The sequence below is a fragment of the Zootoca vivipara genome, chromosome 1, assembly GCF_965207765.1.
Source record: "Zootoca vivipara chromosome 1, rZooViv2.hap1.1, whole genome shotgun sequence".
NCBI classification, from domain to species: domain Eukaryota; kingdom Metazoa; phylum Chordata; class Lepidosauria; order Squamata; family Lacertidae; genus Zootoca; species Zootoca vivipara.
In genome coordinates this window covers 111,530,766-111,543,220 of record NC_142582.1, presented here as the reverse complement: position 1 = coordinate 111,543,220, position 12,455 = coordinate 111,530,766, and the positions used below count along the sequence as shown (strand labels likewise).

The following is a 12,455-nucleotide window of genomic DNA, read 5'->3' as shown; positions in this document are numbered from 1 at the left end:
ACCCATCTGGCTGGGTTTCCCCAGCCACTCTGGGCAGCTTCCAACAAAACATTTAAATACAATGGTCTGTTAAACATTAAAAGCTTCCCTAAACAGGGCTGCCTTCAGATGTCTTCTAAAAACCTGGTAGATGTTTTTCTCTTTGACATCTGGTGGGAGGGCGTTCCACAGAGTGGGTGCCACTACCAAGAAGGCCCTCTGCCTGGTTTCCTGTAACTTGGCTTCTCGCAGCGAGGGAACCACCAGAAGGCCCTCGGAGGAGGACCTCAGTGTCCGGGCTGAACGAAGTGGGTGGAGACGCTCCTTCAGGTATAATGGACCGAGGCCGTTTAGAGCTTTAAAGGTCAGCACCAACACTTTGAATTGTGCTCGGAAACGTACTGGGAAATCCCACCAGGAGGAGAGGGAGAGGGAATAGATTAACTCTCCCCATGTTTGGTAGGATTTTAGCATTTTAAAAGGATGGTGCATGCATAGCCCAACCCATCCATGCATCTTCAGTTTGATTGGAACCTGGAGGGGAAAGGGAATCGTTTGTTTGTTTTGTCTTGGGGTAGAGAAAAGAGGTGCAGTAGTTAGTAGGGGAAGAAAGGAAATTATCTGGAAAAAGGAACTTTTCAGAATGCAGATGTCCTGCTGAAGAAATGAGTGAACAGCTGCAAGTCATTTGACAAAATACTAGTGTGTGTGGTATCCCCTGCTGGGAATCAGCAGTGTCCAAACCATGCATAAAAGTGAATGCAGTTTTTCTATTTCATACATATTTCTTCGGAATAAAAACAGCCTTCCTAAGGACAACATCAATGTTTTAGAAACACCTAAATTCAAAAGTGGAATTAAGATCAGAGGTATAAATGATAGCTGTCCAAAACGCTGTTCTACAGTCTTTGAAAAAAGGGACACACACAAACACTCAAAGCAAATGGACAACAGCTTCCTAAGCGCTAGCTTGCAGAATTATGTTCTCTATCTTTAATAGAATTATTGGCGCTGGAGCCATCCCATTATAGAAACCTGACATTGGAAGTGAAAGACTAATGAGGTGTGTAGTGCAGATGTTATGTACTTGCTGGGATGAGAACACTACAATTCGGAGCCATAAATATCTGTTCCTGTCAATTACCAAAAAGCAAATGTACCATTTTGGACTGGAGGTCAACGAGAAGAGGGAGTGTCGTCCCCCGCCCACCCAGTTGCCATGATGAAGAGAAGATGCTTTGACTCCATGTTTTTCTGTAGAATCTCTTCAACATAACGTGCTTAACATAACATATCAGTTGGCAGGAGGGGGCAACAGTGGGGGGCGGTATTACCTTCGTGCCTTATTTGTGGGTTTCTTGCAGGCATCTGAATGGCCATTACTTGATGCCAAATGAGGGATAAGGTGGGCATTTGATCTCAACCAGACAAGCTCTTCTTATAATACTATTACTGTATTTGGTTGCAAAACCAGTCATTGCTGCCACAAATTCCATTCATTTCAGTGTGCTTTCTCAAGAAGGCCATGAATGAAGGATATACAGTGGGGAATCATTGTGAGATGGCTCTTTTTATCTCTTCTTTTTTCAACATTTTTTGTTTCAGTTGTATCAATATTATCAGGGTTTAACAAGTGCTTCGAAATGAAGATGAAGCCCTGTGTTAAAATGAAAGGATGTAGGGAATTGACCATTTTGCTTTCTATGAAATGCACAAAATTCTGGGTAGATTAGGCTGCAAAACTATATTCCAGGGGTTGGCAACATGGTGCCCATGGGGACAGTGATGCCCTGTTGGTCTGCTCCAGTATCCACAGAACCTCTGAGCCCACACCCCTTGCTCCTCCCTTGGTGATGAGGTGATAAAATTGGTTAGCTTTCTCATCCCTGAAAATCACATAGGGTTGTATTCAACCAAGTCCCACTCAGACCAATTAAAATTAATGAACCTATGTTAGCCATGCTCATTAACTTCAGTGGGCCTGCTCTGAGTACAGCTAGTGTTGAATACCACCTATAGATCTGAATGAGGATGACACTTTGTCCACTTCCTCATTCAACGCTATTTACTCAGATCCCTTGGAGGAGAGAAATGTTTGTGCATGCAGTTTCTCTCCTCTCTCTCTCTCTCTCTCTGGGGTGGGGAGCTGATTGAGGGAGAGGTGATAAGAGCAGAGATCTAGTTATTGGGCCCTGGAATGTTTACCCAGAAAACTTGAATAGAACTGAGTTTATCCATGTTTCCTTATCCTATCAGTGTTGCCAGTCTCGATGGTTTTCTTCTGAGATTTATGAATGGAATAGAATACGGAATTTGTAAGGATGGAGCTGGTAGCGAATCTTAGGGCACTGGGCAGATCCAGATCATCCATTAACAATCCAATAACATGTTGATGAACCTAGGAGCTTTCTTCCTGTTGGCAGCTTTTTTAGGAGACTAACTCTTGAGAAGAATTGTCATATGACAAGTTCCTTCAATGCACCACTGTGTTCTAATACCTAGCAACTGCCATCCAATAATGTGTCGGTTGCCTGGACCTTCCGATTGCTCTGTATTGGCAGCCTGTCAGGCTATCTCCCCTTTGATCTTGAAGGAGCTGTTTGTAAAATATAAATGACACATTACCACAGAGACACAGATTAGTGGACGTTGGTTGAATTACACCAAAATGGCACTCGCTGTGCTTATTACCTTTTTAAAAAAATGTGTGTGGAATTGTAACTGTTGATAGATTGAGGTGGCACCGGTGGATGGACAAAGAAAATAGCACAGGATGAAGCGGCACCTCTGCCATGCTCCCTCCTTAACTCTGTGCTTAGATCGCCATTATCTTGGTTTATGGCAAATTCCCACCGGGGCACATGTGATCAGAATAACCTCACCGCCTCGTAGCAACAAAGAGTACAACCGCTTGCCCTTTGTTATACTGGGAAAGGCATAAAGCAGTGGCAGCACGTATAGCGTACGTTGAGAGAAAACAATATTTGGATCCCTGCCAGCAATTGTATGCTTTGGTTTTTATATGAGTCTTCAATCATTGCAAGCCCGCTCCTGGACAGGTTGGGCAGAATGCACTTTAAGGCTTCATTGAAATGGATCAGATTGCTAACAGCCTGCAAGAGTGCAAACGCTCAGGGGGAGTGAGAGGGATGTCTGGACTGAACCATAGTGCAGGGGAGGGGGGGCACATCTACATGCATAAATGTTATTGGGCATTGGTGCTGTCAGGGCAGAAGCCAAGGGCCTTGAATGAACAGGAGGGCCCCAGGAAATTGCTTAGTTTTGAAGTAAGGTAATACAAATATATTGTATATATTGTGGTGTTGAGGACTGAGCTCCGTAGGGCTAGTTAAGTCCAGGCTTAGGAACATAGGAATCTGCCTTATACAGAGTCAGATCATTGGCTCATCCAGCTCTACACTGTTTACACTGACTGGCAGTAGCTCTCCAGGGTTTCAGGTAGGAGTCTGAGGAATCTCACTCAGATCTACCTGGAGATGCCAGGGATAGAATTGGGGACCTTCTGCATGCAGAGAAGATGCTCTTCCATTGAGCTGTGGTCCCTTAAAATTGCCTAACTGCACCACTGATCTCAAGTGGGCCTTTGCCAATCTGTCAATATTTAGCTACATGGAAAAGGGGGAAATTTAGGGTGCAATCTAATAAACATTCACTATAGTTGAAACTTAATTGGGCTTCCAAATAGGCATGGAAAGTTGCACTTCAGCACTGCAAGTTGGTTATGTTTGAAATCTGCCTTGGCATACAGCAAAAACATTTCAAACTCTATACTTGGATTCAACATTTGCATTCCTGAACTTTAAACTTTGAAGAAAAAACCCTTGCATAATGACCTGGCATATGGTTGCCAGTTGCTACCCCAATTAGTTTGAAACAGAGCTTGCTCTAATATGATCATTATTGCTTTTAAAAAGTTATGAACAAGAAAAAAGGAAATAAACAAATGAAAGTTCCAATTTTAGTTATGGATTTGCAACATTTTAATTTGATATTCCAATCCCTGCACAGTGCTGGCTGCTGGGACAGAAGTTATTACAGCCTGATTTTAAAGGACTGATTCATGCTGCTGTTTTAAAGCCATTGGCATGGAGGAAATTGTTTCAGGAAATGAGTGGTTGAAGGTCCAGTTTCAGTAACGCTATTGACTCGAAAAAGGAGCCACTACCATACCAATTGAAGACTTTGTTCCTAAAGCAAAGGTTCCAGAACTGAACTGGGTGTATTTCTGAATAAGAATACTTCGGATATTATTATTGTAAGTCTGCCATCTTGCATCATGTATGGTTAAGAAATCATCGAACCTGCACAGGACAATGTAAATTTATCAAGCAGCAATTTGCTATCACTTTGTAAATAGTCATTTGCAATGCTTATAGAATATTAGAGTTGGAAGGGACTCAAGGGTCATCTAGTCCAACCCCCTGCAATGCAGGAATCTCATTGCAAAAGAAAAAGGTGGGCTGATAACAGTGACAAAACATGGTTTCGCCCTTTGATATTTCTGCATTTAAATTCCTGGGTAAAACCAAACACTCTTTGTTTTTGTCTGTTCCCGTCCCCCCAGGAGGAAATGCCGAAATTCCTTACCGGGAGTGGTATAAGCCCTTAGTATGGTTCTGGATCCTCGTGGGCCTTGCGTACTTTGCTGCTGTCCTCAGTATGATTGGAGATTGGTTGCGAGTTATTTCAAAGAAGACTAAAGAGGAGGTAACTACAGGCAAATGATTGGCCCTGGTGGGTTTTCCTTTGCCAGTTAGTGCTGGCTTTGATTTTCCCTTATTAGTTCATTAAGTCTGTTTTAGAAGACTTGTACCCCACCTTCCACTGTTAAAAAAAGTGTTCGAAATGGTTTGTATAAAATATTAAACAAAACATTTTATTTGTTTTTGCCCTTATCACGGAGAAGAAAAGGCTAAGGAGTAAATCCTACACAAATCCGGAGTGGAGTCCCTAAGATGGATGGGTGGCATCTTGTATGCCTCCTTCTGGCAACTCCTGCAGCCAAGCTGGTGCCAAACATATCACTCTGCTTCCCTTTGGCCTGCATTAGCAAGACTGAGAGGAAGGTCTTCTCATTTGGGCAGCCCAGGACCTCCATCCACTCTACTGAGGCTCGTGCTCCCGAAAGGTCACTTTGGGGCTGCAAAGGCAGTGGTTTGACTTCACCTCCAGAGGCATACTCCATTGTTTCTCGAGACAGATGGATGCCATCATCAATACCCTTATCACCACCACAATTTTATTTGTATGCTGCCTTTCCGCAAAAAGAATCAGGCTCAAAGTGGCTTACATCAAAGAAAAGGGGAAGGCATCTCAAAATCTACCATCATTAGAACAATCCTATATAATAAAGTCCCTGTGTCTCTGCGTCCAGTCCCTGTGTCCCTGGGTTTGCGCCCAATCCCCGCACACTCCCTGTCCCCATGCACTCACTCGCGCCCTCAAGCTGGGGGCGCGGGGGGGCAGAATGCGGTTCTCTCTCCCTCAACGGCTTCCCCTCCAAACTGCCGTTCCGCGCCTTGCCTCCCGACTAACGGTGCGAGGGGAAGAGGGAAAGGGACCGCGAGGGATTGTGACGTGAGCGCGCGATGGAGCGTGTGCGTTCGCGTCCCCGCCACCACCGTTCCCCACCCTCACCCCATCGCCACATCCCAACCCCTCCCCCCACCCGGCGTGAGGCGGGCTCGGCTCTGGGTGGGTTGGGAAAGGCGGGCGGGAGATGCGACGACGTCGGGGGAAGCACACAACGGACGCAGGCCTCCCCCCAGTGACCAGCAGCAAGATGACGAGGCAGCCCTGCTCCTCCGTTGCTGCTCCGCCTCCTCCTCCCGTTCTAGCACCCGTTAATTTAACAGGCTTCACGATACTAGTTTAATAATAAAATAATAAAAAAACCGGCATAATGGCAAATATAACGACATACACAAAAACCACAACAATTTTCAGTGCTATAAATATAGCAAGATTGCATTACCAACAGTACACCTCCTGGCCATAGCAAAAATAAGAAGGGAGCTTGACAGTTTCAGCTTGGTCAAAGAAACACCTCTTCCATGATGTTGCTCTTATACCCTGCATTTTTTCCATCATAGAATCCAGGTCGGCATACATGTGATGGATGCCCATTCAAGCACCAACCAGATTCAGGCCTCCTTAGCTACAGCAAAGTGGTAGCATTGCGTGCTTTCAGATCATGCCCTGTGATGATAGATATAATATCTTAACAAAAGCATCAATAAAACAAAGCACAGATGGAATCCATTAAAAACAGGCAAGGGGCCATTGAAAACAACCAGATCCCGTGTTAGAAATTGCTAAGAAGGCAAATTCTAAGCCTATCTAAGACAAAACAAGGGAGGGCAAATAGAGAGGGAGCCTGCCAGGCCTTCCTTGGAAGAGAATCCCAAATTTTAGGTGTAATCTCATAGAAGGCTCTCACTCAGTTTTGCCTCAGTCATAGTTGAGACACAGAAAAGAAGCACCTCTATTTAAATTCCTTTTAACATTCTTGCTGGTGGCACTTTATAGAGCTGTGGTATTGATCCTATAGGGTGAAAGAAAAGGGACCAGGCATTGATTGAATCTGAAAGCATTTTGATCATCAAAGCTAACGTCATGGGGGAAACAGAAGGGTGGGTCCATACTTATTAACACAATGCAGAGACCTTCTGGTTTCCTGGAAATCCACCTCATGGTGTGTGTGTATGGGGGGAACCACACACAAAAGCCTGGCTCCTTGTGAAGAATCTCAATTTGTTATTTAAGCTTGGTGTTGTATGTCTAAATGGTGTATTTTGTATGAAGCTGAATGTCACAGCTTTGCCACAACTGGTCTCAAAGGGAGCTCTTATGCATTGAATAGCTTGTGTGAAAGAAGACATTTGGCCAGCATCGCCTCCCGTGTAACTTTAAATGGCATGAATGCAATATAGTAGGAAGTAGACAAGAGCCATTTAGAAACCAATTGAATAATTATAACTAGCGTAGCTTCCCTTCCCTGCACCATTTGATCTATACTTGCAGGAGTTTCTAAGTACCAAACAACAACAACCCACCCTTTTTAAAAAAAATACTATGATTTTTTCAGCTCTTTGTTCTTGACTTTTTTTACAGGTTGGTGAAATAAAAGCCCATGCGGCTGAATGGAAAGCCAACGTGACTGCAGAGTTCAGGGAAACGCGGCGGCGGCTGAGCGTGGAAATCCATGACAAGCTCCAGAGAGCAGCAACGATTCGGAGCATGGAGCGCAGGCGGCTGGGGCTGGACCAGAGAGCCCACTCGCTGGATATGCTCTCTCCAGAGAAACGCTGCGTCTTTGCTGCCTTGGACAGTGGCCACTTGAAGGCTTCATCTCAGGAAAGCATCAACAGCAGGCCTAACAACCTGCGCCTTAAAGGGACGGAACAATTGAGCAAGCATGGGCAGGGGGCCTCTGAGGACAACATCATCAACAAGTTTGGCTCTTCCTCCAAGCTGACAAAGAGGAAAAACAAAGACCTGAAGAAGAGCATCCCGGAAGACGTGCGCAAAATCTACGAGACCTTCCGGAACTACTCCTTGGATGAGGAGAAGAAGGAGGAAGATTCCGAGAAAGGGTGTCTCTCGGAACATTCCAGCACCGCCGTTCTCACCGAATGCATTGAGCAGCACATGGGCCTCGAGAACGGGATGATCCCCAGCGAAACCAAAGAAAGGGAACACGAAAACAAAGCATTACTTGAAGTTAGGAATTAAATGTGAAAACAGACAAAAACAATGACCCTTGACTCTCATGAACCAATGTTAGTCTTTTATATACGTACAGGATATATATACAGATATATCAAGAAGACATGTGCCTTATGCAGACTCCTAATTCAGTCTGATTCCATAACATCCTGGGATATTTCACTGTGCCATAACAACCGAAGTTTGCTCTGCCAAAAGAAATGACACTGGAAAATGGCGTCTGCAGCTGGAATATTGGCAATGACAGCCTACGTGTGCTTGCCATGGAGGAACATCCAGACACCAGGGTAATACAGCTGGAAAGGCAAATAACACAGCAGGAATGTTTGAGAGCAAAGACAGACCTCTTAGAAGAGCATTTCGGGAAGTGAGGAAAGAAGGCTTCTATCTTTTCAATGAATGACAAGTTCTTTGCTTCTATCACTGCTGTTTTTTTTTTAATGGAAAGGCAAAATAACTTTAAAATAAGGCAGTGTTTATGATTTGGCATAGGATCCAAATATGATTGTTCTCCCATTTTGTATTTCAAATATATATATATACACACACATACAAAAATGGATGAATTAGCTTTCAGTAATCCAAAAAAAAAAATGCCCATGCACAAGGAAGTTGCCTGGACACTGCTGAAACACTGCTGAAGATAACAGCAGGATATTCCCCCCCCCCAAGAATAAAGAAAAGAAAACACATAAAAACAGCACATAAGAAATAAAAATTTTAAAAGGGGGAAATTGGGGTGTGGGTGGGTGTTTTTCCCTGCCCTTGGAAGAAATTCCTGTTATAAACTGATAATCATACACTGGAGAAGCTTCAAAATTTCAGGATCTGCATTGTTTAAGCGAGGAATAACCTTGCACTTGGTTCAGTTAAACAGTGAGCCCCTTGTTTTAAAATGTTCGCGTCCACACTTTGTATCACTGATGGAGCTTCAGTTTTAATGCTGTAATACAATGAAGACAGAGGGCGAAGCCTTTGCATGATGAGAAGTTGAATTTTTTTAAAAACAGTAGGCATTGCATATAAAATGTAAAGTCATGGGGCAGGGCAACTTTCAAAACTCAGGGCTCTGTGTCCCTATTGGTGGTTAGGGTTTAGGTATGAGGGACAGACAACTTCCCAAAATTCCATGTGGATGATGAAGACTATGATAAAAAATATGATCAAAATTTTTAAGTGCTTATAGCTTTAAGTGCCATTAATAACATCATATTGTGCAACTGTTAAATCACATGCTTTGTCGACTATCTTCCTGTATGTGTTACTTTTCTTTCTCATTCGTCTTAGTTTCTCTTCCTCCCTCCCTCAGAACCTAAGCAAAACCCCTTTTGTTTTCAAAGCTAACAACAAACAACAAGATAATTATTGCTACACATTTTATACCCATTGCCATATCTTTGATGAGCGCACATGCAGAGCACAAATAGCTTCAGACCTCAAAACAGAGGAAGAGGATGTGAGAAAATTAATTAATGAGATCTTTGGTGTAAGAAATAGAGTGAGGGGAAAGGCATTGAAATGAAAGGTTGGTTGGAATACATGTGCAAACTTGCATATCGTCTATGAATTTTCCGCATAGCCTTCAAAGACTGTCGCCAACAACTGTGGTTCTTCAAATCCCACCAAACCCAGTGCAACACACTGCACCTCCCTCCTTCCATACAATCCACCCAAACTTAGTTTATGAAGATAATACAACCAGGAATAGTTTCTGTAATCATGCCTTGACATTCTAGGGAAAGCATGGGGTGGGCCCCATCTACAATGCATTGGGTTTTTGAAAAAAACCCCTCACCAATGAAGAGTTGTCACCTGTAGCAAATGTGGGGAGGTGGTGGTGATTGAGACAGTGGGGAGCTTTGTACACCCACAATACCAAACCTGATTCCCCTTGTGAGGTTTTTTTTTTAAAGAGACGCATTGAATGCTGTGTAGCTTGATCCTCTGTTTCAGAAGGATGCGATTAAAGTGCATAATGAAAGGAGGTGCTTGGGAGTTGGGACCAGATGCAAAACTTGGGGTGGGAGTGTCCGGAGCGAGAGCAGAGGCTGCGAGAAACTTACCTGTGGCTGACATTTTCTCAAAGGCTGCCTTGGAATCAGCTGGTCTAGGAGGCCATTGAAGCAGTGACAAGATCAATGCTGGATAAATTCATAGATTAAAAGCCTTGTGTGACCTTTATAATGAAAGATGTTGCTTCAGAAACTGAAAAAAGGCTAGAAAAACAACTCTTCCCACCCTTGCAGTCTATGGATTTGTTGAACCAAGACAACCGTGAAAGCTTGCTCAGTCGGTTGCCCTTCACTTTATGATCAGATACTGGGAATTACATTCTCTTAAGACATGCAGTTTCTATGATAACCTTGAGAGGGAAATAGTGGCTAGACTTGAGAGAGCTCGAATCGCACAGATCTGATGTTTTAAAGACCTGATCCTTCAAACTTTCATTCTTTGAACATCAGATATGAAAAAAAAGTTTAACAAAAACACCCTCTTTAAAATGCCAGCCATTAAATGTTACTGCGTTCCCAGCTTTCTCTTACAAGTGTGCACTGGGGGGTGCTAGTGCTGCTAGGTGAGAATTAATTAAATATCAAAGGGCTTTAGTGAGCCCAAAATGTCCCATCATCAAGGATGCCCCAAGTGCCTGCTGCTCTGGCCTTGCCATCTTTCAGACAGCCTCCGCTGGGAGGCAGGTATTTCTTCTTTGCATTGAATATAATTGGAGAATCCATTCATTCCAGGAGCAGAGGGACAACAAAATGGCTGCTCCTACAGGAACCTGTCACTTCTTTCTGAGGTGGGAATGCCCAGCCATTGCCTATTTACATGCATTAACTAGTGGATAAGAATGCAAATTGAAATTGCCCACTGACTGTTTATTGATTGACTGCATTTCCATTAGTGCTGCTAATATAACTTTTGGCACAATCCTTTTTGTGTGTGGTGGTGGTGGTGGTGGTGGGATCTTCCCTGGCAAATTTTAGTGACACCATGGAAACATCAGGGTGTTCTTTATGGTGGCTGTGAGTTGGTGACCTTTTTTAAAAAATAAAAAAAATATTCAAAGACAGAGTGACACTGCATAATTATGTAGCGTCACTCCTGGAGGATTCGGGGAGAAAAAGTGGCTGCTATCAAAGGAGTGCCAGAGGCAGGCGATGAGTTTCCAACTCGCCCTGAATTCTTGGCCTCCTGAAAATTGACCAGAAGAAGAGAAGAAGAGTTTGGATTTGATATCCCGCTCTATCACTACCTGAAGGAGTCTCAAAGCGGCTAACATTCTCCTTTCCCTTCCTCCCCCACAACACTCTGTGAGTTGGGTGGGGCTGAGAGACTTCAGAGAAGTGTGACTAGCCCAAGGTCACCCAGCAGCTGCATGTGGAGGAGCGGAGAAGCGAACCCGGTTCCCCAGATTATGAGTCTACCGCTCTTAACCGCTACACCACACTGGCTCTCTTCTATCAGTTCTTGCAAAATGGAGAATTTCAGATTAAGCCCTATACGTCTGCTTAGCTGTGTGAGTCTTCAGACCCTATTCTTCCTGGTGCAGGGCCTGACATGAAAAGTATAAACAAACCTAGGGCTGTCTGATATGTAAACAACTGTTGAACTCAGCATTGGTATCGTGAAGCCTGATTCTACTTTTCTAAATTCAAACGGCAAGTAAAGTCCCTAGGATTTCACCCTTTTAGATCTGTTTACGTTAAACTACACTGAAAGCAGCATTTGTCAAGGCAGGTGAGCAAGCTGACTTCTCTTCATGACAGTTTGCAAGTTACAGTTGGCCCCTTTCTACAATAACGAGAGCAATCAACTTGAGAATCTGGAAGACGCATCTTAGAACTTCTCTGAGGCCCATCAGCTTCACACTCATAAATGATGCTGCTGGTGCAGATTGATGTCTTACATGAATGATGGGAGTGGCTGAAAATAACATCTAAGTAAAGGGACTATCTGGTTGTTTTTTGTTTGTTTTTTAAATGAGGTAGTTTACTGTTTCAACTCCAAGGGAACAATGGATGATGATGAGATAGGATGCACACACCTCTGTAAATTAGCAATTGGCTCAGACCCTGGGGGATTAAGTGCAGCCCTCTTTGTGTGGTTTCAATGAGCTACATTGTGTGTGTGTGTGTGTGTGTGTGTGTGTGTGTGTGTGTGTGTAGAGAGAGAGTGTGTTCACAGGCATCCTTCCTAAAATAGCTGAGCTGTTTATGTTTATGAGCTGTCCTATAGCAATACCAAATGTGTTGGAGAAACTGGCTCTCTAGCTGTTGTGTTACAACTCCCACCATCCTTGGCCATTAGCAATGCTGACAGAGGCTGATGAGAGTTGAAATCCAACAACCTCTGGAGGACCACAGGTTCCTCACCCCCCCCTTTTAAGGGTTGGGTGGCCTCATAGGTTTAAACAAGCAAAATTTATTTTGGAGAAAAATATCTCTAAGGAATGACTATGGGTGCCTATGTTTGGAAGAAATTGATTACTTTTGAATTGATGGGGTTATAAATGTTTGTTTCATGGTTTCCCATCATTTCTCTTTTTTATTGCCAGGCTTTGATAAGGTGTTACTATTTCCCTTTCTCTAGTTCAAATAACATCTGGTTTCTGCCCTGCGGATCTGAGAAAATTGTTAATTGATATATGTAGATATGCCACTGTGTAAATGACAAAAAATAATTGCAGTCTTTTAGATGGATTCTGAGGCTTAAGCTATTCACAT

The 12,455-nt window shown here is 43.5% G+C and overlaps 1 protein-coding gene across 1 annotated transcript in view; it reads left to right on the top strand.

The window, feature by feature from the left end:
• Positions 1 to 8,977, top strand: part of KCNK10 (potassium two pore domain channel subfamily K member 10) — a 71,517-nt gene extending 62,540 nt beyond the window's left edge. The window contains exons 6-7 of the mRNA XM_035117643.3: positions 4,565 to 4,707; positions 7,114 to 8,977. Coding sequence (XP_034973534.2) covers positions 4,565 to 4,707; positions 7,114 to 7,734 — 764 coding nt within the window. The 3' untranslated portion in view covers positions 7,735 to 8,977. The remainder of the gene's footprint in view (positions 1 to 4,564; positions 4,708 to 7,113) is intronic.
• Positions 8,978 to 12,455: the final 3,478 nt, after the last annotated feature.